Source organism: Ailuropoda melanoleuca, chromosome 15 (genome assembly GCF_002007445.2).
Source record: "Ailuropoda melanoleuca isolate Jingjing chromosome 15, ASM200744v2, whole genome shotgun sequence".
Lineage (NCBI taxonomy): Eukaryota > Metazoa > Chordata > Mammalia > Carnivora > Ursidae > Ailuropoda > Ailuropoda melanoleuca.
Genome location: NC_048232.1, coordinates 53,407,153 through 53,434,177, shown reverse-complemented (window position 1 = coordinate 53,434,177; position 27,025 = coordinate 53,407,153). Strand labels below are relative to the sequence as shown.

Sequence of the window (27,025 nt, the reverse complement as noted above, 5' to 3'; positions counted from 1 at the left end):
TCAATGGGAGTTTTATAAAATGTCTATGCATAATTATCAGTGTAAGATAAATGATGTTTCTACAATGCCAAGTCTATATCATCATCAATAAAACTGAAGGCTATAAAGAAAGAACTAGGAGAAAACTCAGGTCTCACCTGCACAAAAGTACCTGAAGTGTTTCTGTAATAAACAGAATAATATTGTATAATCCCATTAGGTTTCGAAGGAGGCATCCAAAAGAGCATTACTGATGAAGAACTGAGATTTGTATAACGAACATCTTTGGGAGGATCACTTGGTGCTGAAACACAAACAACTGAACAGAAAACTGTATTTGTGGCTCCAAATAATGTCTGAAATATTCTAAATTTTACCTGTCTTTGATAAGTGATGACCATCGTGTTTCAAAAAAAAAAAAGACAACCTTAAATTAGGAATAACACCTAATTAGAAGTCAGAAATGAAATCTGTAGGCTCATTGGGCCATCCCTCTCACACTGTATCACAGCAACTTCCAAGCAGAGGACTGTTGGATTTCTTCCTGGCAAAACACTATCCCAGCTATAAAACAGGCCTACTGCCCTGTATCTGAAAACCACATTATAACGAGTCTCCATTATAAAACACATAATATGAAATTCTAATTTAATTTAGAATCTTGAAATGGAATAATAGAGAACAAAGAAAGCTGACTTCATGCATTTTATTTTGTTTCATTTAACAAATACATAAAATGCTTACTAACTGTCAAGTTCTGTACTGAATGCATTTATAAATATAAACTCACTTAATCCTCAGAAGGACCCTGTAAAATAGGTATATATTGTTTCCATTAATTCAGATAGGAAAAGGAGGCACAGAGACATTAACTTTCCCAACATCACACAGCTAGGAAATGACCAAAAAGCAATTTTGCCTCCAAAACGATGACAGATATTAGGCTTAATAACACATTTTGATATTTAATTCTTATTTTTTTCTGAGTAGGATATTCTTTTACTTGGCCTACATCCAAAAGAACTTACCTCCCTCGGGTGTTCGAAAGTTAATGATAGTGCTTCTCATTTTCCCATCACCAAACCTGGTGCTAGCTGTTACATAAGCACTATATTCAACATCATAGTCCAAATCGGAGAACTCTAATGATGCTTCAGTTACATTAATAACCTTTAATGATGATCTATCCCTGGGAGAAAAGAAAGAAATTATCTGTATAATTGACTATTAAACATTACATATACATTTTGAGCACAAGCACATTAAAGAATAAGCAATATTAATGCACAGAAATATATCAATCCAGAATAACAGGATAAAGATGCCACTTATTCTGAAATGCTGAAAAGAGTGAAATTCAGAATAATTCAATAAATAAATTTCTTTTGTTTTCAAGTATATTCAGTAATTCAATCAAATGTTAGTAAGATGCTCATATTAGAATTTGCTTGGACTGATTTTAATATAGCTCTAGGAATACTGTGTAGTCCAAATAATTACACCACTTTTTTTCATACCCATGTTTTAGTTGTTCAAATATTTCTTCTTTTTAAGTGTTGGCAATCTCTTATTTATACTCTTTGTCAAATTCACTTTTCATATATTGTACAAAAGTAATATTTACCTTAGACCAATTCAAGCAAACAGTAAGTATTTGAATAGTAGTATCTAAAATAGCCAACCTGTGGGTTATCTTTCATTTATTAATTATATTATCCTTTAATTATTAATTTATAATAAATTATGTATTAACTGGAAACAAACTGAAAATAATGTATATATAACATACAAAAAAGAAAAAGGTAGAGCTCATGTCTTTTATCCAATTAAAATCTTAGAACTATTTAAAATGTCACTCTAGAAAAGGAAACACAAATAAATGTAGATTAAAAACTCTCCAAGTAAGTACTGAAATCGCAAGAGGGAAAAGAAAGTCTAAAGAACAAAATGTTGCTAAGTAATATAATGCTACAATTATTTTACTTCAGTCATGCTCGTAGAGTTTCTATAGTTTTGAATGAAGTATATCAATTAAAATCTAAATTCAAGAATGAACATGTATATAGGGGTGCTGACAACTGCATTTAAAAAGAAATTTAGGGGTGTTTGGGTGGCTCAGTCAGTTAAGCATCTGACTTTTGATTTCAACTCAGATCATCATCTCAGGGTCTTGGGATCCAGCCCGTGTCAGGATCTACGTTCAGTGGGGAATCTGCTTGAAGATTCTCTCTCTCTCCCTTTGGCCCTCCCCTCACCTCTCTCTCAAATAAATAAATAAATCTTTAAAAAAAAGAAGTTTAGATTTTTAAGAGCAATAAATTATGAAAGAGGGGCGCCTGGGTGGCACAGCGGTTAAGCGTCTGCCTTCGGCTCAGGGCGTGATCCCGGATTTGTGGGATCGAGCCCCACATCAGGCTCCTCTGCTATGAGCCTTGATTTCAACTCAGATCATCATCTCAGGGTCTTGGGATCCAGCCCGTGTCAGGATCTACGCTCAGTGGGGAATCTGCTTGAAGATTCTCTCTCTCTCCCTTCGGCCCTCCCCTCACCTCTCTCTCAAACAAATAAATAAATCTTTAAAAAAAAGAAGTTTAGATTTTTAAGAGCAATAAATTATGAAAGAATGTAAGTAAGGGAATATGATCAACATCACAGAAAAACTATCTATCTTTCATGTAATCTCATTTTTCCTCTATAGTATCACAAGGGACCCAAGAAGTAAATGGATTATTTCCTCTGAATATAAAATGCTTTCTCTTTGCCATTGAAATAATTAAGTGTATCCACAAAGACAGACATTTTAGGCATGGTTTTACTATTACAAAAGTGTCAATTCACTCCAAATATTAAGTATGGTTATCTGAAAAGTAGTTGGAAAACTTACCATAGTGAGAAGAATATGGATTCAGAGTATGTGATTGGAGACAGGCAAGATTAGCAAGGCTATTCAGCAATTTGAAACAGTTTCATCAGACAGTCTCTCAGAAGCAGTAGGGACTTCACTGAGACCCAGGAGGGGGCTTTTAGAACTTAATGCTGTGCCTGTTAGTCTCGGAGAAAGATGCTTTGTCATAGAAACTTTACCCAATTCCATACTCCTGTCATTGGTCACAGGTCATTAGAACACTGCAGTATGGTTAATCCAATTCAGATTTCCAAAGCTATGAAATTAGCTAAAGTAATCTAATTGCATTTTATCTATTTTTAAAATTCCTTTTCAAGCACATTTTTCAATGCTGACCTTCACAACAAAATACTGCAGATGAGTATGTCCACAATCAGAAAAACCCTGATTATGTTCCATAAATAATGTGGAATGAAGCCAATTACCTAAAAAGGCAGGTCAAAAGTAAATTGTGTCTCACATATCCAGATATTTCAGTAAGAAGAAGACAGTCTTTGTAAATTGTCTCAATAATGAAACCAATAACCCACCTCAGCATATACGGACATAGTTTCTACCTCTATACTGGCTTAGCCTGAGACAAAACGGTACCAACAAAATTTTTCAGATACTGGTATCTCTTGCTGTTTCAGGCGTGCTTGTTTTTCTTTTGGAGTTTAGGATTGTTGTTGATATTTTATTGACTAAGTAAGAAAAAAAAATATATATATATATCTGAGCATAAGTAAACTTCAACTGAAATTTCAATTTCTGATCCAAATTCAGAACACAGATAGATAAAAGTTTGCTCTATAACTGAGAACTTGGAAGTAAAAATGAGAGAGACGTGCTGTTGTCTCTGAGGATCTGAGGATCTGAGTCCCCCCTCCTTGCTCTTACGCAGTTGCCAGATTGGAGGAAAGACTGGGCTGATGCCTGAGCTCTCTGCTCTCTGAAGACAGCAATCCTGCAGTTCAGATGGGTCACCCCGTCCCGTCAAACCCAGGTTTGACACGGCCGTAATCTTTTAGTTTTAACTGGTTTAGTTTCAAGATCTCTGTTTTGTTCTTATTAGTTTGAAAATATTATAATAGAAATGTTAGGTGTTCCATTAGAGTGTTTTATTTCCATTTATAAAAGTATATGTTCTCCCATATCTTGATTGTTTTTGGCTTATTATGATCTATGTGATAATAACAATGATTGATACGATTATTTTTTTGTAGCTCCCTAATTCGGATGTATTGTAGTTATGCAGCCATTCTTCTGTAAAATTAACACTTAGATTGTTTTCTCTCTCTCTCTCTTTTTTAGTTACTATGATGCAGTAATCATTCTTACACAAATATCTTTTCATAAGGATACTTGGATTTCTGTAGGTTACATTCCCAGTAGTGTAATCATTGGATCAAATTGTTTGATTTTTTACAAATTCTAGTGATTACTGTTCCAAAACTGTTTCTGTTCCAAATTATAAATGATTATAATTTAGAGCCACAACAACAATACGTGAGAGCACACCTTTTGGCAAACTCTTACTACTAATCTGGATATTAATCTTCTTAATTACTGCAAGCTCGACCAAAAGAAATCTACTTAATCTGTACATCCCTAACCATTTGTGAGGTAAAAAATCTTTTCATATGTATATTGGTCATTTGTGATCCTTTTTTCTTTTTTGCATAACGTACACATTTCCTTTTCTATATTTTATTGTAATGTTTTAAATGGAAAACAATATATATTAGAGTTAGAAAGTCATTGTTCTTCCAATTAGTGCTCTAAACAAAGAAGGATAGATGCCTCCCCAGCCCCTTTTGAATTTAGAGATGATATGTATGTGATCAAGATTTGACAAAATTTATTGAACATTTACTTTTATTCGAGAACTATGTTAGAAATAAATATGAGTAAGATTCAGCCTCTGTCCTCAAAATAGACAAAAAGTAAATAATTATAAAACAATTCATTAATAACAATGGGATCCCTTTAAGGACAAGGACAACACATCCCCCCATCCTATCCCACCAGTGGCTAACAGCAAAGAAAAAGAGATGAGCAAAAAAATTAAATCAGTAAAAAAAAAAAAATTAAATCTGTAAAATTTGACTATTGGTAACATGTAGAAAAAGAGAATAAAACATAGCTCCCAAAGATGCAAGAAAATGTTAACTAGAAAGTTAGTTTGTAAAATTTGTGAGTAGAATAGGGTGTTGAGTATGGTGGGGAAAGAAGGAATAGAGGCCTCCCTGACAAAACAGGTCTAAGTCTCACACATCCAAAAACATAAACTGTGTAGAAATAGAAGGAATATAAATGCCAATAATACTTAATCTCTAAAATAGAAAACTTTCAACATCAGGCAAACCTCCTAATCAGTGTAAATTTTCAAACTGAGAAAAAACTTGAGGGGAATCCTCAGTGCCTTAGTTTCACTGATTTAATTCTAGAAACTTATTAGAATATTGTAAAAGCTTTCTTGAATTTGAGACATCAAAAAAATTTGAATGACCTTGAAACTATTCTGAACATAGGATGCAGTTTTTCTCTCTACACTCATTGGTAACACCAAGAAAATATCTTGGGATGAGATTAATGGAGTCTTTAAAATGAAGTTTTTCCTCATTAAGTTATGATTTTTTTTTTAAAGACCACATTTTTACATCAAGGGCATAGAGGAAATTCGAGAGTATAAGAGCAGTTTCCTTGGTCTGGCTTAGCACTTTCTTTGCTCATCTCTTATCACATCAAGATCATGTCAAGCAACAACTGCCAGTGAAGGAATCTTGAGTACCAAAACCACCCAGGAAGACTGAAACAAATTCTATTTCCCTAAGCATGAACATGAATGGTTTTCTACGCAAGGTTTGAGACCCTTTGAAAGGTCATGGTCTTAATTCTAATCTTCATCATTTGGTATCTTGTTCCATGTGGGTAATCTAACCTAATGACACATCCATCCTTGTCCGTTCCTATGTATTTATTTTCAAAGCTATAATCTGCTGTTATCTAAATATTCTAGATTCATCATTTCACTCTTTAAATAAACTTCCAATAATAATTTCAACATCTACTTACTTAACTGTCAAATATTCTCTTCCTGTATGAACCAGTGATTTTCACTAATTTTCCCAGTATAAGGAAACTTCTCTTCTATGTTGCACCTTACTCTAGAACAATTACTCTGCATAGCTGAGTAGTACTAATAGACAAGCAATCATGTATTAAACAACCCCAAATGAGCAAGACATAAATAGCTGCATAGTCTATGATTCTAAAACTCTTCTAGAGTTTCAGAGAAAGTCTGAGTGAAAGCAGGGTATTTATTTGTTGTTGCTATTATTCTTATTGTCATCATTTGGTTGGCTGGTTGATTTGGTTTGCTTTTGTCTTGTTTGTTGCCTTTAGCAGAAAAAGACACATTTATAAGATTAAAGGAAAAAGCCATAAAGAGAATGAGGTTGAAGCTGGGGATCCATTTGGAAGCCATGATCTTGGAGCAGACACAAGGAATTAAGGACCAAAAACAGGAGGAGGGATTGTGCTTGAGCTGAAGGAGAAAGATTTCATTCCCTGAGAGTGGATACAATTCCTCAGGCCAGAATAAGAAGTCTGAATTTTATTACAAGAGGAGTGGAAAGTCCTTAGAGTATTTTCTCTAGCAGTGTGATCTTTGCGTACATGGTTAAAATAAAAATTTAAAATCCCATACAATACTGAGATTCATATTCTTCCGATAGATGGACAGATAAAGATAAATGTATACCCTTATTGAAGCCTCAAAAATCCATGTGTCTGGGCTGCCCACCTCTCTAGTTTCATCATCTCCTGCGTTCCTTCTGTACCATTATACTCAAGATAGAGGGATGTCTTGCTGTTATCCACACAAGCTTCTAATGAAATTATTTGAGCTCCTACATCCAATTAGTATATCCCGGATTTTCAGCCATGTGTCAATAGATTCCCATCTTTGCTTAAGCCAATTTAAGTTGGGTCTACTCACTTGAAATTAAAGTCTTAACTGAAACCTCTTCCCATTCTCTCAGCAGCTTCTCACATGCCTTGATCCTGAGTATTTCCACCATCTGCATCACTCCTCCCTGAACAAGCTCTACTCTGTCTATATAAGATAGACAGAGACCAGTAATCCAAATGGTCTACACATGAAACAGTATACTTACTCTCTCACAATGAATATAGTCCATCAATTAATGCAGACCAATAATAAACCAATGATTTTTTTTGGTAGAAATGGCCCATAGGAGTTGATGCAATAAGCTTAATTTATTATAACCCCATAAGTGTTTATTACAAATACTTTTATCAAACTAAGACTTCCCTAATCCTGTAAACACACTGTTGAGTATTTAGAAAAAATGCCAGTTACAACACTTATTCCTAGTGATTTGAGAAATGCATGATTTAGGATTAAGACAGATCTAGGTATGAATTCTGACTGTCATCTTCTGGCTCTGTAAGCTTAAGTAACTCCTTAAGAACTCAGTTTCCTCACCTAGAAAGTGGGAATAATATTCTCTTTATNATGCGAATAATATTCTCTTCATGATATTTTTATGAAAAATAAATAAGGAAATATAGGTAAGAAACCGACACATATTTGTCTCAAAATACTAATTACTACGCTAACCCTCTTGGGCCCTTTTGCCTAGCTCTCCAAGATGTTTTGTTCCCCAAGTCTGTAATGCAAGGAAATCACAATCTCCCAGCTGTGTACTTATCACAAATGTGATTTAAAGACCCCTAAATTAAGGGTGTAAAAACTCAAGATCCACCCAAGCAAAATAAATGNGTGGGAATAATATTCTCTTTATGATATTTTTATGAAAAATAAATAAGGAAATATAGGTAAGAAACCGACACATATTTGTCTCAAAATACTAATTACTACGCTAACCCTCTTGGGCCCTTTTGCCTAGCTCTCCAAGATGTTTTGTTCCCCAAGTCTGTAATGCAAGGAAATCACAATCTCCCAGCTGTGTACTTATCACAAATGTGATTTAAAGACCCCTAAATTAAGGGTGTAAAAACTCAAGATCCACCCAAGCAAAATAAATAATTAAGAAGACTGGATTTGAAACGGTGTGGTGGGAACTGTGGTAAATTGCCAAGCAAATGCTTCATCTAAAGACAGGCTCTATTCAACTCCAGCTNGATTAAGAAGACTGGATTTGAAACAGGGTGTGGTGGGAACTGTGGTAAATTGCCAAGCAAATGCTTCATCTAAAGACAGGCTCTATTCAACTCCAGCTGATTTTTATCACCAGGAATAGGGCAAACTTCCTGATTTCTGCAAGAAACAAAGGAACCTGAAGTTGTATTAGAGATCTATTCATTGTCAAATGCTGACAGAATTCTATTCAAAATTTATTCACAGTTCACAGGTCCAGCAAAGCACAGGTGGTCCACAAGTAGCCTGTTTGTGAATGGCACCCACCTTCATGCAGGTCATTCAGAAAAACAACTAGCAAGATAGAACTGAGATAGAGCTTTTAATATCCCACTAGAAACCTCAAGTTAAACAATTCAAGGGCATCCTTGTATTGAACTACTTCCTCTATCTGTGTTCATATCTCTCACCAGCCCAACTTAACCCCAATATTCCATTTCTACAATGCTACTTATCAACTTCCTGGCGGTGATCGTTCAAATGCCTCCAAGCCTTCATATACAATTGTCCTCCCTAATCCATAGAGGATACATTCCAAGACTCCCAGTGGATTTCTGCCTGAAGCCACAGATAATTCTGAACCCTATGTATATTATGTTTCCTTGAATATATACATACCTATAATGAAGTTTCATTTATAAGTTAAGCACAGTAAGAGATCAACTAATAAAAAATAGAATAATTATGACAATATACTATAATAAAATTATGTGAATGTGGCCTCTCTCTCTTAAAATACCTCATTGTACTATACTCACCCTTCTTGTGATGATGTAAGATGATAAAATGACTATGTGATAAAATGAAGCGAGGTGAATGATACGGGCATTGGGATAGCATTAGGCTATTACTGACCTGATGATGATTTGTCAGGAGATCATCTACTTCTGGGCTGTGGCTGACTGTGGGTAAGTGATATTGCAGAAAGCAAAACTGCAGTTAAGAGGAGCCTACTGTACCGTTTCCAATGAGATATTCTGATTTATCAATCTGTCTTTACAACCTTCCCTTTCTGATTATTTATCTATATTGTATGCTCAAACAGATAGCTTTAAAAGGGTGAAAATATTTTAGAAAACTGGAAGCAACAGAACTAAACATACTTTTAGCATACAGAAGGCCATGTCCAAAGGTAAACTTTTATGTTATGGGGGAAATTATTCGACCAATGACATTTTTTAAAAAACTGACTTTCTAATATACTATTTAGGAAGTATTTTTAGAATTATATGGGGCGCCTGGGTGGCTCAGTCGTTAAGCGTTTGCCTTCAGCTCAGGGTGTGATCCCAGTGTTCTGGGACAGAGCCCCACATCAGGCTCCTCCGCTGGGAGCCTGCTTCTTCCTCTCCCACTCCCCCTGCTTGTGCTCCCTCTCTCGCTGGCTGTCTCTCTCTCTGTCAAATAAATAAATAAAATCTTAAAAAAAAAAGAATTATATTACACACAAATATTATCTCCAATTAGTCTACAATCATTTTTAAATTCTATATATATTTTTTATCTCCCCGCAGAGTTTAATAAATATTTGTCAGACTGACTCAGGATTACTTCTCAAAATTACTGCTAAGAAAATGAGAAACATTTAAAAGCCAGGATTTGTACATAAGCTAGAATTTTCAACATTATTTTCACTCCTGTCAGTCTTTTAGCTATACCTTATATGGCATTCACCTAGAAGTTTTATTAACAAAAAAAGAAAACTACTGTTAAATTTTACTAAAAATATAGAAGCAAAATTGCTAAACAAATCTGAATTCAACTACAGATGGTTCCCAACTTACCATGGTTCCACTTAGGATTTTTCCATTTCACGATGGTGTGAGCAGCATTACATATTCAGTAGAAAGCGTACTTGGAATTTTAAATTTTGACCTTTTCCCATGCTAGCCATATGTAGTACGATCTTCTCTCACGATGCTGGNCAAGTTGAATTCAACTACAGATGGTTCCCAACTTACAATGGTTCCACTTAGGATTTTTCCATTTCACGATGGTGTGAGGAGCATTACATATTCAGTAGAAAGCATACTTGGAATTTTAAATTTTGACCTTTTCCCATGCTAGCCATATGTAGTACGATCTTCTCTCACGATGCTGGGAGTGGCAGCGAGCCACAGCTCCCAGTCAGCCACATGACCAAGAGGCTCAACAACCAATACACTTACAACCATACTGTACCCATATGACCACTCTGTTTCAGCAAAGTATTCAATAAATTACATGACATAGTCAACACTTTATTGTAAAGTAGGTCTGTGTTCGATGATTTTGCCCAACTGTAAGCTAATGTAGGTATTCTAAACACATTTAAGGTAGGCTGGACTAAGCTGTGATATTCTGTAAGTGAGGTGTATTAAGTGCATTTTTGACTTAATGATGCTTTCCACTTATGATGGGCTTATCAGGGTAACCCTACTGTAAGTCAAGGAAGATCCATATAAAGTAAATAAATGAGATTTGTATCAGCTTACTACAATACCACACCTCAATCCAAAGTGTATTAAAAGAATTACTGCTCTAAGAGGACTTCATTTATTTAATGGTGGTTGCCCTCGCAATGCAGATTATTTATCATTTAGACACATATAAGCATAATTTATCAATATAACAGAGCAAAAATATGCTACTTTACCAGCTTGATAAATGATAAAAGTCATGTCACAAAACAAACTTTAAAAGGAAACATCATTTTAAAATGCAATTAGTTAAAGCAGATTTCTACGCACAGCATCTAAAAATCAAATGTGACTCACACAGTAGTGGTTATAAAATGTTTGCACATTAACCATCATTTTGTAGAAAAATATTCACGACAAAGAGTGAAGTCGCCCATTATAATGAATAAAATCAGCAGTCTGCATTTTGATAGACATACTGAAAATAACAAACATCCAAAGATGTTGTTTTTAAAAGAATTTGGTAATTACTGGAACAACCAAAATTACGAAAACAGAGAAATATGAAAGAAATGTGAACCCCTGAAACAGGAACACTGCTAATAACAATACCACCATTTATCCTGTATTTTAAGAGAACCACACAGTTAATTGAATGGCAGTGCCAGAATTCAACCCCATGTCTCCAAAAGTGCTCCAAGTCCCAGTTTAACAAAAAAAATGTAATATTAAAACCTTTTATAAGGAGTTCTTTCTATATCCTTTGAAATCTAATTCCTGGGAGGTCTAAGCTGTTAGAATTAATATATTAAGAGTTTATTTCTCTAATCTCAGTAAGTTGTGAAATAGCTTTAAAGTTTAAATACATTTATGCATCTTTTTAAAAAAAATCTTTAACACAAAAAAAGAAAGATTCACATATTCCTTCCAACAGCTTTACCAGGCTTGGTTACCCAATAACTTACACACACACTCAGGCACTTGGAAGGTCATTGAAGGGCAAAGTGGCCACATTCCCACAACTGGACTCCAAGTTCATTTTTCACAAGAACNTCTTTAACACATAAAAAGAAAGATTCACATATTCCTTCCAACAGCTTTACCAGGCTTGGTTACCCAATAACAAACACACACTCAGGCGCTTGGAAGGTCATTGAAGGGCAAAGTGGCCACATTCCCACAACTGGACTCCAAGTTCATTTTTCACAAGAACACCTTACTCAAAAAGGGTGTGGGGCAGCTGCAATTGAATCTTGCCCCTGGATTATGAAACCAGTGGAGTTACCATGATTCTCATGGCTACTCCGACTTCAGAGTGTCTTATTTATTGAAGTGGAACTTTCTGAATGGTGAGGCTGAGTTACTGCCTGCTCAGTAAAATATACATATAAAATTTTCAGTAACATTCTAGGTGCAGGCAGTCAACAGTAAAATACATGTCAGTAGCCTGTTCTTGACAGGTTTTACAGGAGCCCTGGCTCAAGGATATCTTTCCCTACAAGAGTCTTAAGATTGTTTGCTAGTTGAGGCTTTGCTTTTTTGGCTATTTGCTGGTTTTGATGAATTTACTGTGATCCAGGGTGTGTTCAAGTATTTCTTTTAGAGTCAGCCTACAGCTGGCGATATACTTCAACAGTCTTAAAAGGAGGTCCTTGGCTCCCTCCAGTACAAACGAGGGAGATGACTCTCTTGGATGATGCCCCATGTATTCACCGCCCTAATTCTGCAATCTTAAACTCTCCAGTTGATCCTAGAAGCAGCTTCTCTGACTCAATGTCTCTATGAATAACTCTGAATGACAGTAAGAAAGGCTTGCTCCTTCTCAGGATGGAGAGAAAAATGACGAGCCTCTTAGAGAATCTCTGTCTTCAGTATGCTACCATGTTCAGCAAGATTTAAAAGCTAGGGAAGGATGTGGAAGTCACCTTCGCAATCCTGCCCACTGCAGATTGGTGAGAGCATCTAGCTACCTGATGAGGGGTAAGACAGATATGCTAAGAGAGCTAGGGCATTAGAATAAGCCTGAGGTTGGATCAAGGATAAAACAAAATCAGAACCTTAAAACTAGAAGCTATGACTACAGGTGGGCAGTAGCACGATTCCCAAAAAGCCAGGTAAGATGGGCTATGATATCACAGACTTGAGATTCCCTGGCCCCACTTTCAGTGGGCTTCCCTTGCACCTAGAATCCATCTTATGAAGTGAGACAGAAAAGTGACACACCTCAAAAAAGAGAGAGAATGCACCACTGGGACGCTGAATTTACACAGCATGATCACTGTATAGAGGGATGAGACTGTCCCTACAGTGTGGGCCAGAAACCCCAGTTGTAAAATCTAAAAGTGATTCTCACTTTTATTAACCTCTTTCACTTCCATTTTTGCTGACTCAATACAATGGTGTCAAAAATCTCAAAGTCATCATTCTTGATTCAAAAATCTAAAAATCATCATTGATTCATCTCTTCCCCCCCTCCAATGTATCTCGAAGTCCTGTCAACTCTCCTTCCTAAATGTAGAAAAAAGCTACCCACTTCTCTCCTCCATTGCCAGTAACAACTACTGCCCAGACCACTAAAATAGTCTCCTAGCTAATATCCCTGTTAACAGTTTTGCCATCTACAATTCTTTCTCCATTAAGTATCCAAAGTGCTTAAAATTCTCCAGTGACTCTCATTACAGTTAAAAGGAAAAATCAAATACTTTTTGTGGCTTGGCTCCTGACCTTAGTCTGCCTCCTACCCCTCAGTATTACTCTGTCTCTCTAACCCCCAGCAACACTGACATCTCTGGTCTTCAAAATGAAAAAATATGTTTCTTCACAAAGCCTATACAGCTGATGTTCTTTCTTAGAAAATTCCACTTGCAGATCTTCATAGGATAAAAAGCTTCTTCTTGTTATCCAGACTTCAATTCAAAACCATTTTTTCAAAAAGGATTTCCTCAAGCATCCAATCAAAAGTAGCCCTTTTTCCCCTGACTTTCCTTCATTTGTTTGTTTATGGGATACATAGTCCAGTTATCTTTTTAGAATGTAATCTCCTTGAAGGCAGGAGTCAAATGTGTTTCTCACTCACTGGTATATAGGCACTTTATTAATTTTCTTGAATGAAGTAATGAAAAATGGATAAATGAATGAACTGGGCCACAGAGGAGAATGGTTACCTTCTCAAGGCTTCTCTTCCTATTGATATTTCTCTTGTCGCTCTCAATTTTTCCATGACTAGGCAAAATGACTAGGAATCAGGCAATGAAAAAAGCAGGAAGTGTAGTCCTAAAGAGTGGTATGCAAAGGGTTTAAAGAGAGATAGGGAAAGAAAAGTCTTAATTTAGGAAAGAGAAGAGTAGACTTCTTTAAAACATCATAGCCTCTCAGTGTTGGACCTTCAAGTCAGGAATATAAAGGTAAGAAATGCATATGTTCTATAAAGTATTGTGTAAATTGTATTTTCTGAGTTGAAATATTTAAAATCCACTAGGAAACATACAACTGGTGAACCTTTTTAAGAGGACTTACGTGAGATCAAATTGAGGATTTTTATCTATTGAGTTTTCATGAAGCAGCAGAGCCATGTTAACTGATGTGAGATGAGCTATAGGATTTAATATTTTACATAACTGACCCATAAATAGGTAATCAAGGTAAAGGCGATCAGAAAAAAAAAAACAGACACACTGCTTAAATTTCACTGGAAAATTGACCTTAAATAACAGATTTATGAAGAAATATCTTTCAGTTAAATTTAAGTTAAAATTATTCTTTTCAAAGAAACTTAAGACAGTGACATACAGAATATTTGTGTAAAACTCTGAGTTTAAAATTACATGCTTGTATTCACATACATTGATTAGTCAATGGTTTTTAAGAGCAGAATTTTAGTATAATTATGCATGATATATACTTTTTTAGGTACAAAAAGTATGTTATTTTACTATGCTTGGACCTCTACATAGTATGGGAAAGACTTATTTCTTTAAAAAAGCATATTAACTAGCCTACTAACAATCGGGTTCTTAATGTAGCATCACATTCTGAAATAAAAAAACTACATTCCTATTATGTTACAGATTAATACTTGTTCTCAGAACTATTTCCAAAAAAGAAAAAAATTTCTTACCAGACATAAACTGTGTAATAGAGGATAATTCCATTTGGCTCCAGGGGTGGTTGCCATGACAACTTCACCGTGACACCAGACAACTGTTTTACAGAGAAGTCTTGGGGGGGAGAATCAGGAGCTGAAAAGTTAGGGTAAGGATAATACATTTTATTACACATATGTAAGAGAAGGCTAAAATGGAAACACACAAAGTTTTCTTTATAAACTTTCTGGTAAATGAATCAGGTACAGTGCCTTTCTCCATGAGCATGGGAGGCTAATTGTTTACTTTCAAAATGAGATGATAAAAAGAGATTTTGCATGGTGGTGTTAGAACATCTGTTTCTGTGATTCAATGGAAAAAAATATTTCATGAGAAAAAAGAACAAGGGTTATGTCACAGTGATTCACCTACTGTTCAAGTACATCTTGGTAAATTATCATCCTCTAGTAAAAATAAAACTACTGGGGTGAATAAATATACTATGTAGTAAAAGTGCTCCTCAAACAATAAAAAGAAGTGGAAAAAAACCACACATTCAAGAAGTGGTAAAGTGATAAGCATAGCACCAGGAGAGCAGTTAAAATGACTGACTTCACAAATAAAAACTACATTCCTCAATTTCAGTTGTCATTAAACTGTAAAATAGTATCAAAATCTGTTCACTGAGTCTTCAAAATTGAATGGTGACAAGGAAAACCAATGTAGCACATTAACAAGAATAGGGACAAGTTAGCGTCTACTTCTAATTCTGCTATGACAGCATAAGGACTCAAATACCTTAGCCATTCTGCACTGTATAAGCACTAAAAAAGTTAGTAGCAAACTTAGACAAGTTTATATTTACATTTAAATAAGACATTTAAAATGGCATTTCTCAGCTACTGTGTAACGCCACAGTAATGTCTTAGAAGATTAATATACAACATTTTGCATATAGAATGGTATAAATTACTAAAACTTTTTATCATTGTTATATATGGAAAGTGAACTCGTTGATAGCTAATAGAAGTTTAAAGAATTTGTCCAGATCTTTGAACAATGTTAATTTATAAATTAGCATATGTGCACATCACTTCTTCCAATAATTTGGAGAAAATGCTACCTGAATTATTTTAATTTCTTTTTGATTTTCTGAATAATCTCAGCTAGAGTTGTGTGTTTACATATGCTTATATATGCATATGTGTGTTTTCATTATTTTGGTAGTAACAACTTTCCAACAACAAAAAAATTATTGAGCAGAGAAAAGGTTTATGAGATGAATTCTAAGGAATAATGGTGACAGCTGTATTTGTATTTTCATTTGGTATTCTCACAGGCACTACAGTAAAAATGCTATCAAATATTGATTATCACAAGAATCCATATATCACTTGGAAATGTCTGTTTCCCAAGATATGAATTACTTCTGAGAACTCTTTCATCTGTCAAAACAAAAGCCTATGATATTTTTACTGACATCTTTGCAAACCTAACTTTTATTATTGTGAAAAAGAGGATTTAGAACATAATATGTTGTAACTAAGCATTTCTATTCTATAATATGCTTTAAGGCTTTTATGTCAAAAAACAGATAATTCTGAGTGTTTTATTTTTAATTTCAGTATGGGTATTTTCCTTTTGAATTAAGACTTTTTATTGCTAACTAAATACAATTAACATCTCTAAAACAAAATATGTACTATAGCAGACTAACTTTTAATCATTTTGGCATTTGTATTCTAAAGAACAATTTAAAAAATGAAATTGGTGAAGGGGATTAAGAGGTACAAACTTCCAGTCATAAAATAAATTAAAAAAAATTAAATTTACTTTAAAGAAAGAAAGAGGGAAATTAGAATACATAAATGTAATAATATCTTTTGCAATCTATCCAATTCATCATGACAGAGCATATGAGAATAGATGAGAAGTGTATGCATAAGACTCTTCCTCCTTTTGGCTGGTGTGGTCTTTCCTATCTCTCACCCTCCCTCTTCACTCACCTTCCTTCAGGTCACAGCTTAAGTGTAACTTCCTCAGCTACACTTCCTCTGATGCCTTGGAGTAGCTAAAATTCCTCTTTTGTCCTTAGGAATAATTTGGGGGAATACTTAAACCAGTGATTAAACTTACAAAGATTATTCATCTATACACAAATCAAATTTAGATCGCTTCCACTAAACCACAGATTTCTTGAGGGTGAAGAGCACCTAATACCCAAGAAAGCAAATCTTCTCAGTCCTTTATCCATTCTTGATTTGCTGAAATTTTTCAATAAAAGGGTCTTGTTCTTCACCCTGTCAATTAGCAATTATATCAATGACTTGGCCAAGGACTTAGATGGTAAGTTCACCATGGTGACTTATACCATAGTAAGTTTAACAGTCCAGGCAATTCAGATAGATACACAGTATAGTTTGAAACTATTGACTTAAGTGGTAAAAAAAAAAACCACACACAAAAAAAACCAAAAAACCCACAAAAAAACCCACAAAAAACAAACAAACCTTTGTCTGCTCAGCATATATGTTTACTACTGGTCTAGGTTGCTTCAAATTTTTACCATCAGGACTATTTCATTAAATTAGAAAAAAAAAGTGGTTACTATGTTCAGAAGGGCATTGCATAAATGATTTAGTACATCTTTCCTGGGCATTATCTAACATGGAAAAAAGAGCTAATATCACCCCCCCCCGGTTTTAACAATCGTCCCATTTGGAAGGATTTATTATTAGGTTATTTTTACTTTCTTTCAGCACAAATAATTGAACTATAAAAAAACGAAAATTTGGACAGTTGAGTGTTGTTGGAGAAATAAGCATAGTCAGTAGATGCAATGACTAAGGAAGACCAACCTATGAGAGTACTTAGAACCAGGGACAAACCAGAGCAGCCCACCAGGATGCTTTGATGAAGTAATTTGATGGAGGCAAAACAGGGAAGGACCTGAAATGGACAAGGCTCCGAAGACTGTCATTTTGGATAAAATGAGAACAATGCAGAGAAAAGCTTTCTTCTAGAAGTATATAATGCACATTTTGTCCTGGTGAATGATTAGAATCTGAACATCCACAGAATGCAATCAAACTTGAGGATGGAAAAACTTGAAAGAGAGGCAGGCGGAAGATACCCTACATACACTTATGATACATCCCTCATGACAATAGGACTTCTCTTTGCAGAAATTATAATAAAAATAACAGTCTCAAATACATACAATGTATAAAACATAAAATGCAAATCTATATCTCAAATATATTCCTCAAAAGTAATTTTCTTAGCATGATATATGCCTAGAACTTGGTGAGGTACCAGGGTAAAGTGGTCTCAGTAGTAAAGTTGATTTTATTCAGGTTAGGAAAAGACATGTTTAAATATTCAATATGAAGGCTATTAACATTCAGGAATAGCATCTTGGTAAATTATGTAGAGAAACCTGGAAACTGGCCTGAACTCATTAGCAAGCTAATCCTAATACAGTAAAAAAGGATGCAGGTTGACATAACATAATCTACTACAAAACTGATGTAAATGTCTATTCTTATGAACATTAAAGTTGAAAAACACAGTCATAATGTACATTAGCTGATGTTTAAACCCTTCAAACCAAAATTTTAGCCTTAAAAATTCCCATGAAAAAAAAATATTGCTGATTTCTTACAAAGCAAGGATGACTTTAGAATCAAAAAAAGAACATTTTATACCTGATTTTATTGAACATAAATCTGACTTTGCTATCTTCTTTTACTCCATTACAATGAAATCTCTGTATAATGCTGGCATGGCACACAACTGATACCCAAGTTTAGTAGAATTTTTACATTGAATCTTCATTTTAAATACATGTTTTTTTGAAATGTGATGGATACAAAATATATCTATATCCACTAATATATTTACCATCTTCTTCAGTCAATACACTTATGGGTTCGCTCCGCACTCCTTCACCCCTCTGTGTACTAGCAGACACCTCAATCTTGTATTGGGTATACTTCTTCAATCCTAAAAAGAAATCAAATAGATAAGACTTACAAAATATCCTTTAGTAATATGCAAGAGGCAAACTATGAAATGAATTAATATTTCAATAGTAAAAACTAAATGAAAATGAAGTGCTTTCAAATAGTAAGTCGTATTACAAAGACAAAATGATATAGGATAATGTGACAAAGGACTGACTTATTCTTTCATGTGACTGTAATGAACTCCTATTTTATTTAACTAAAAAGACAGAATTGTCCTACCCTGTATAAAACTAATCATATTTATCATTTATAATATAAAAGCAAGCTAATATTTTGTGCCCCATGTCAATATTAATGCAAATGCCCAACATTATACGTTATTTTTACCTTTAATGCTCTGGGTCAAAGAGGTTGTATTTACAGTTCTTTCCTCATTTCCATTACTTCTCCTGAGATAAATTGTATATTTTTGTATGATTCCATTAGGACTACTAGGGGGAAGGAATGATAGCTCAATCTCTCCAGAAGATATATTTTTGTAAGTAATGTTTTCTGGTGCACTATCAGGCACTGGGAAAAAAACAGAAACATAAATGCATAAAATAATTCCATCCTAAAAATACATTCTGAAAAAAAAACCATTTTGCTGAAGTCTTCATCCAAGTGCAATAGGATATGTATATAAGAACATCCTAAATGGAATAAAAGACACAAAAATTATACACTTAACAACTATGTAATAAAAGATTGCATCTTAAAAGAAAATTCATTCTATGACTCTACAGAATAATGCTTATCGGATGATATTTTTATTAAAGTACTTGAGATGGTATTAAACTGTCTCTCACTGCAGAACACACAGATGCAAGAAAGAAGTTTGAAAAACACCTAAAAATCAATTTTGCCTTTCATTAATGATTATAATATATGAGATTAATAATTAGTTTGGGTATAAAACAAGATGTATGACAAGGCAAGGAACCTCTCCTAGATATAATGTTGCACATTAGGACCTGGCAGCAAACAAGTCCCCCAAGGATACGAGACATCATTAAATAAAATACTAGTTTTATGTATCTACAAATGTTCTCATTGTATTGAATCCAATGGTCATAAAATGGTTCTCTACATATATTCAACTACCAGTACTACTTGTAGGATTCTGATTCTGGTAAATATTGAAATAGATACCCTATGTTGAATGACTATCTTAATTAAAACTCTTCATAAAATTAAAACAAACTTTTACAAGAATTGAAGAGTGGACAAGAAAGTTAGAAATCTGTGGTAGCTAAAAACAAAAGCAAAAAAAAAAAAATTAAAAAACAAAGTAAAAATGGGTATCCTGAAACAGAAGCTGGTACTGAGGCCAGCTTTGTCTTGGAGGAGACTGGCCAATCCTGGTGATGTTGAGTTTTTGCATTAACAGCTGTGTGGAATGCCAGATAAGGAAGAGAAAGCCTTGGGCCAGGAGAAGAGTAGGGAATATCCCTGTATAAGAAACTGGAAAACCAAAAGCACGCAATTTCAACCATTTTACTGGACAACTCAGGGGGTACCTTCAATGCTTCTGCAGAATGCCACAGAATTCAGTGTGAGTAGTAACTCCTGATCTTGTTCAATGTGGTGTGTTCACCCTCAGGGAAGAGGGAGTGAGAAGTAAACCCACCAGACAAAAGAGGACAGAGAAGAATTGTTTTCCCCTCGCTCCATTATGGATGAAGAAGTGAAAAAGAAAGAAAAATTATGCAGTTTTGGAACTGCACACTTATCCCTAAGAGCCTGCGTAGCTCAAATCCATGGAACCTGAAGAACCTTTACTTCAGAATTTAAATTAAAACAAATCTGTAACAGAGTTGATGTTATTCAAAAGCAACTAGCAAAAGCAAACATAAATCCTCTCAGAAGGAACTCAGCTTCAACTCAGGCCACATAAATATACCACGGATAAATTTCAAGGAAAATGTGCTGACTGATAAAATCGCTAAACACACAAGCAAATCAGACCCCAATAAAGATAGCAAAGAAAAAGGAAAATAAAAATCAGTCTCTCTCTGTCTCTCCCCCTCAGCCCCACACACACAAATACACAGCAGTCAGACTTCAAAAGACTTCAGCTATTGAATCTACCAAAGAATAAAAATAAATGTTTAATGTATTTCAACAGTTCAAACAGTACTGAAAATATGAGCAAAAAATTCTTTAGATAATAATAAATGATACTTATAGCCAAGCAGATTTGAAAGAGAACCAGACAGGCCTTCTAGAATAGAAAAACAAAATAACTGAAATTAAAATTCTTTTGATGTATCAAAAAGCACCTTTGATAGAGATAGAGAGAAATTTAGTGAAAAGGATGACAGTATTAAAAAATTATCAAGAATGTAGCTCAGAGAAAGAAAATAGGGAAAATATAAAATGGCAGTTAAGAGACATGGAGTATATATATCAAAGGAGTCTAAGATAACAGACAGGATGAGGAAGAAGAAATATTAAAAAGAATAATGGCTAAGACTTTTCAAAATTGTTGAAAGATATCAGACTTCAGGTCAAGGAATCTCAATTAAGTTCTAAGCAGGAAAATATTTTAAAACAATCATATTTAAACATATCATTGTGAAAGAAAAGATCTTAACAGCAAAAAAAAAAAAAANGCAGTTAAGAGACATGGAGTATATATATCAAAGGAGTCTAAGATAACAGACAGGATGAGGAAGAAGAAATATTAAAAAGAATAATGGCTAAGACTTTTCAAAATTGTTGAAAGATATCAGACTTCAGGTCAAGGAATCTCAATTAAGTTCTAAGCAGGAAAATATTTTAAAACAATCATATTTAAACATATCATTGTNTTCAATGAATGATGTGATAAACAATGCATTTTAGGCAAAAAAAAAAAAAAATTTACGGGAGACGAAAGACCACAGTCGCAAAGACAATGGTTTAAAAATTGCCTGCATGGAGCAATAATAACAACTAATTTGAGGGGTTAAACAATTTAAACTATGTAAACATTATTGCCACTACAAAGTCCTATTGCACGAATTTTCCTTTCAAAAGAAAGAATTGTGGGGCGCCTGGGTGGCACAACGGTTGGGCGTCTGCCTTCGGCTCAGGGCGTGATCCCGGCGTTATGGGATCGAGCCCCACGTCAGGCTCCTCTGCTGTGAGCCTGCTTCTTCCTCTCCTACTCCCCCTGCTTGTGTTCCCTCTCTCACTGGCTGTCTCTGTCTCTGTCAAATGAATAAATAAAATCTTTAAAAAAAAAAAAAAGAAAGAAAGAATTGAACCTTTTTTTATTGGCACTCTAAATACAACGGATATGAAAGTCGCTACTAATAAATTTNTTATTACACGAATTTTCCTTTCAAAAGAAAGAATTGAACCTTTTTTTATTGGCACTCTAAATACAACGGATATGAAAGTCGCTACTAATAAATTTAATGAAGTAGAAAAACACAATTCAAAAGCCTTGAAAGTGTAGATGCATTACCACCTGCTCCCAGTTGTTACCTGCTATGGAATATAAGGCACACCTAATAGGAAAAACTGACATACGAATGTTGATATTTCTAAAACTTTGGGAAGAATTGTAGTTTAACACATAGTTTGATGTAGCAATATAATTCTACACATATAATCCCTTTGCATATACTCAAAATCTTCTCTAGTATCTTCCCAAGCCAACCCATCACATGGAGAAACATCCTCAACTCCTCTGAATGCTTTCTTAACCTTCTATATCTGAATGACTTGGACCTGCTGAGAACATTACATTTTAGCACTCTTGGGTAACAGGTAGTCATTTGTTTGTCTCCTACAATCCCCAGAACCATAGGGCCTGGGAGTTCAGTAGCTGCATTTATTGCTCCTCTTTGCCATATCCAGATGGTTTCTCCTTCCTTCTACCCCTGAAGAACTCTAGTACTACCCCTCCTTAAGAGTCATCTTGGATACTATGCCACTTCTTCAAACATCTTAAAAATTGTCTCACCCAAGAGGGGAGGAAGTTGGGGAGATGGATGCAATAGGTGATAGTGATTAAGGAGTGCACCTGTGATGAGCACCGGATGATGCATGAAAGTGCTGAATCACCATATTGTACATCTGAAACTAATGTAACACTGTACGTTAGCTAACCGGAATTAAAACAAAAACTTGAAAAGGGAAAAATTTTATCACCTGGATGACTGACTTCCTCTCTCCACTCTTAAGAGACGTCAACATCAATGCAAATGATCTGCCCAATTCCCTGGATTCTGTATTCCTTGATCTCCATAATTCCAAGTTTTCCTCCACCTCACTTTAACCACTAGCTTTTATGGCTATACCCAAAACCTTGTCATTACCAATCACTGCCAGTATTCCTTTCTTTGGGAACACCTCCTATCTTTCCAGCTTACTGACCTTTGTACTGACAATCCAACAATTCTTTGACCCTCTTCATAACTTCACTGTTCATCCCTCCCTATGTCCTCCTCTCCCTACTCACTCAGGCCAGAGCCCATCGCCTACCACCAAAACCCGTCCCTGGTAATCTCCAACAACTCCTTCCGCTTCCATCTTGCTTTCTAGCAAAATTCCAATTCGAGTTAAACTGAGCTCATTGCTATTCCAGATCTGCAATAGGACAGCTGAAAACATCAAAAGAAAACAAAACTCCATGCTAACTAGCCTCATTTAAATTAAAACCTCAAATTTCAAATGAATCATTTCCACTTCCCAGCAGCCTATATTCTACTTTAGTCAGTTCCATCTACAGCTTTGTTACATTTGTTTTCACCATCCTCTCTGTCCACAAACAGCCCAAATCCCTCCCCACTTCTTATTCAAAGCTGAGAAACTTGCTTCCCACTTCATTGAGATAATAAAAACACTCAGAAGAGGGGCACCTGGGTGGCTCAGTCAGTTAAGTATCTGCCTTCAGCTCAAGTCATGATCCCAGGGTCCTGGGATCTAGACCCACATCAGGCTCCCTGCTCAGCGGGAAGTCTGCTTCTCCCTCTCCCTCTGCCTGTCACTCCCCCTGCTTATGCTCTCTCTCTCCGTCAAATAAATAAATAAAATCCTAAAAAAAAAAAAAAAAAAAAAAAAAAAAAAAAAAANACAAAAAAACACTCAGAAGAGAACTGCATTATCTTCCTTCTACTGATTTTCCTTTAACTGCTTTCTCTCCTTACTCCCTTTCAAGGCATAACCTTGCACTTCTTTTTTTTCTTTCAAGTTTTTATTTAAATTCCATTTCATTAACATACAGTGTAATATTAGAGGCAGATATAGAATTTAGCTATTCATTCCTTACATACAACACCTAGTTCTCATCAGGCGTGCCCTCCTTAATCCCCATCACCTATTTCACCCATCTCTCTACCCACCTCTTCTCCAGTAACCATCAGTTTGTTCTCTATAGTTAGGAATCTGTTTCCTGGTTTTCTTCTCTTTTTTGTCCCTATGTTCATCTGTTTCATTTCTTAAATTCTGCATACAAGGGACATCATATAGTATTCAACTTTCTCTAACTTATTTTGCTTAGCATAATACTCTCTAGCTCCATCAATGCCATTGCAAATGGCAAGATTTCATTCTTTTTGATGGCTGAGTTAATATTCCGTTGTATAAATATACCACATCTTCTTTATCCATTCAACAGTCAATGAAAATTTGCCTAGCCCTACATTTCTGTGCTAGATTCCATTCTTTCTATCTAGTCAGAAGTTTTCTAATTAAAGTTATTCCCTCTCTGTTGTGTTATTGGTTTTTCTCTTTTTGTTGATTTATTTTTGTATTGTATACATGTAAACACACACATTATATCACAGCAAAAGAAAAATAAAGACACTTGACTCACTTTGCCCTTTCAACTATTGTTCCTTTCTGTCCTCCATGCCATATCAAAATTGGTCAAAATTCACCTTTACTCATTCTCTCAACTTTTTAAATCTGTCAATTCTGTCTTAGTCTCACTTCAGTTAGGCATTTTCCCCCATTTTTCTGTGAAACCTTCTGTCATGAAGTCACCAGTGANATTGGTCAAAATTCACCTTTACTCATTCTCTCAACTTTTTAAATCTGTCAATTCTTAGTCTCACTTCAGTTAGGCATTTTCCCCCATTTTTCTGTGAAACCTTCTGTCATGAAGTCACCAGTGACCTCCATAATGCCAAACCATTCATCAGTTATAGACCCTCATCTCATCTTACTTCACTGGCAGCAGTAATTGACATAAAAAATAAATTCCTTCTACTTGAAAATCTTTATTCACTTGCATTGCAAGACACAATTTTCTGATTTTTCTCTTACCTCACCACTGCCACTTCTGCTTAGTCCTTGACTAAATCCACTCTGACTTCTCCAAGTCTGTAGGTCATATTGCCCGAGAACATAGGAGTCTGCTTCTTTTCATTTCTATCTACACACCCCCTGAGGTGACTTTATCTCATCCCTTGACTTTAAATTGTATATTCAACCCTGGATCCTCTCCCTGAGTTTCAAACTTACCTATCCAATTGCCTTCATGACAGGTATTCAGATACTTAAAATGTGCTCAAAACAGAACTGAATTTCCTCCAAACTGACCTGTTCTCCAGGCTTCCCTATGTCAGTAAATGTACCACCATTCACCCAGATATTCAAACTAAATGCCTAGTAAGTAATCATGTTTTCCTCTTCATTCCCAAATCCCACATAGTCAGCAATGATCTTCCAAAATTGCAAATCCTATCATGTTCTTGTCATAATTATTCAAGAGCTACTCATTACAATTAAACTCCAAACCTCTTAGAATAAGACCAAGAATCTGCAGTCTACCTTTGCCAGCCTGTCTCTCCTCACCTGGTAATTCTCTCCCCATAACTTATAGTACTTGAATGACAGAAATGCTCTGCTCTTCCTCAACCACATAAAGTATATTCCCACTTGAGGAATTTGGCTATTGCTATTCTTCCTTCTGGAGTACTTTTCTTCCATATCCTCATCTAATTTACTCTTATAAATTATTAATATCTCTGGGCAAATATAATTTCTTCAGAGAGGGCTTCCCTCAGTCCTCTACCTCAAATAGTGTGTTTACTAGTCAATAACTCTCTTTTCTTTCCCTGTTTTTTTTTTCTTACTAGAATTTACCACTACCAAAGTTATATATATTACTTGTTTACTGGTTTATTTTCTGTNTCTCAGTTCTCTTTTCTTTCCCTGTTTTTTTTTTTTCTTACTAGAATTTACCACTACCAAAGTTATATATATTACTTGTTTACTGGTTTATTTTCTGTGGAACTTCTAAAATGTTAAGTTCCAGGAAAGTGGGAATTTTGTCTTACTGCTATATCTACAATGCATATGAATCCACAAACACCTGTTCAGGTCATGAATAAATATGTTCTGACATTAAATATATTTAAAAACAAGAGAGAAATTCACAGCTAAGCAAAACAAGATTGAATTGACTAGCTCCTTAACTGCAAGAAAAAAAAGGAGTTAGTAATACTATGTTTGAACTTCATAACTCAGTATGACTTCTGATTTTGAAGAATTCTCCTTGGAACTTGCTAAGTTGTCCCTCTGGAGTTGTCTGCCTACCACCAGTAGTTGGAGTATAAATATGCATCCCTGACCCCAGGGTGATATCCTTTGCATTTTTATTCATTTATCCTTAGGGGATAACCAGTGCTGGCTGGATTCAGGGAAAATAAAGAAGACAGACTTGATGACTCACTGATTTTGGAGAGCAATGACGGACTTAGAGTTTTCTGAACTAACACTGTGTGTCCAATTGGAATAGTATTGTGTAAAATAGATAACTCATGAATACAAAGTAAATTATTAGAATCAGTTGGAAAAAGCTGAATCTATTTAAAAGATAAAAATAAGAAAAGTTTGTTCATGGGGTGCCTGGGTGGCACAGCGGTTAAGCGTCTGCCTTCGGCTCAGGGCGTGATCCCTGCATTCTGGGTTCGGGCCCCACATCAGGCTCCTCCGCTATGAGCCTGCTTCTTCCTCTCCCACTCCCCCTGCTTGTGTTCCCTNTCTCACTGGCTGTCTCTATCTCTGTCAAATAAATAAATAAAATCTTTAAAAAAAAAAAGAAAAGTTTGTTCATGATGGTCCTAAAATAGGAAGTGACAAGTTACCATGACTATGCCAAAAGATTATTGTTTGGCATACACAGTTATAATGATATGTAGAAGCATATGTAGAAACATAATGCTATTCATTAATATACATAAATTTATAGAGTCCTTCACAAAAGTGTGGTCAACATCTAGGTTACAATCCACTAGTGGTTATTACCCCACATCAGACATATTCAAGGCATTTTGTTAAAGGCTTACCATAAAGAAAGTTAGATCTTGAAAGAGAAAAAGAGATCATCAAAAGGTAATTTGTATGAGAACTTAAAGTTCTTTACGTGATTATTGAACCCTAAGCATGAGAAAACATGAATTAATCTTGTTTGCAAACTGTACATTCTATACTTAAAACACACATAAACACACAGTCTCTCTTTCACACACACACACACACACACACAC

General features: G+C 35.0%; 1 protein-coding gene across 5 annotated transcripts in view; it reads right to left on the bottom strand.

Annotated features, from left to right (window-relative positions):
* PTPRQ (protein tyrosine phosphatase receptor type Q) overlaps positions 1-27,025 on the bottom strand; it is a 203,362-nt gene that overhangs the window by 134,972 nt on the left and 41,365 nt on the right. For 3 of the 5 annotated variants that reach the window (XM_034644219.1, XM_034644221.1, XM_034644223.1), the window contains exons 15-19: positions 18,885-19,067; positions 18,433-18,534; positions 14,565-14,685; positions 1,008-1,168; positions 138-298 (exon numbers count right to left, since the gene is read on the bottom strand). In XM_034644219.1, the coding sequence (XP_034500110.1) occupies positions 138-298; positions 1,008-1,168; positions 14,565-14,685; positions 18,433-18,534; positions 18,885-19,067 (728 nt within the window). The remainder of the gene's footprint in view (positions 1-137; positions 299-1,007; positions 1,169-14,564; positions 14,686-18,432; positions 18,535-18,884; positions 19,068-27,025) is intronic. The other 2 variants (XM_034644220.1, XM_034644222.1) reach the window with 1 other exon arrangement.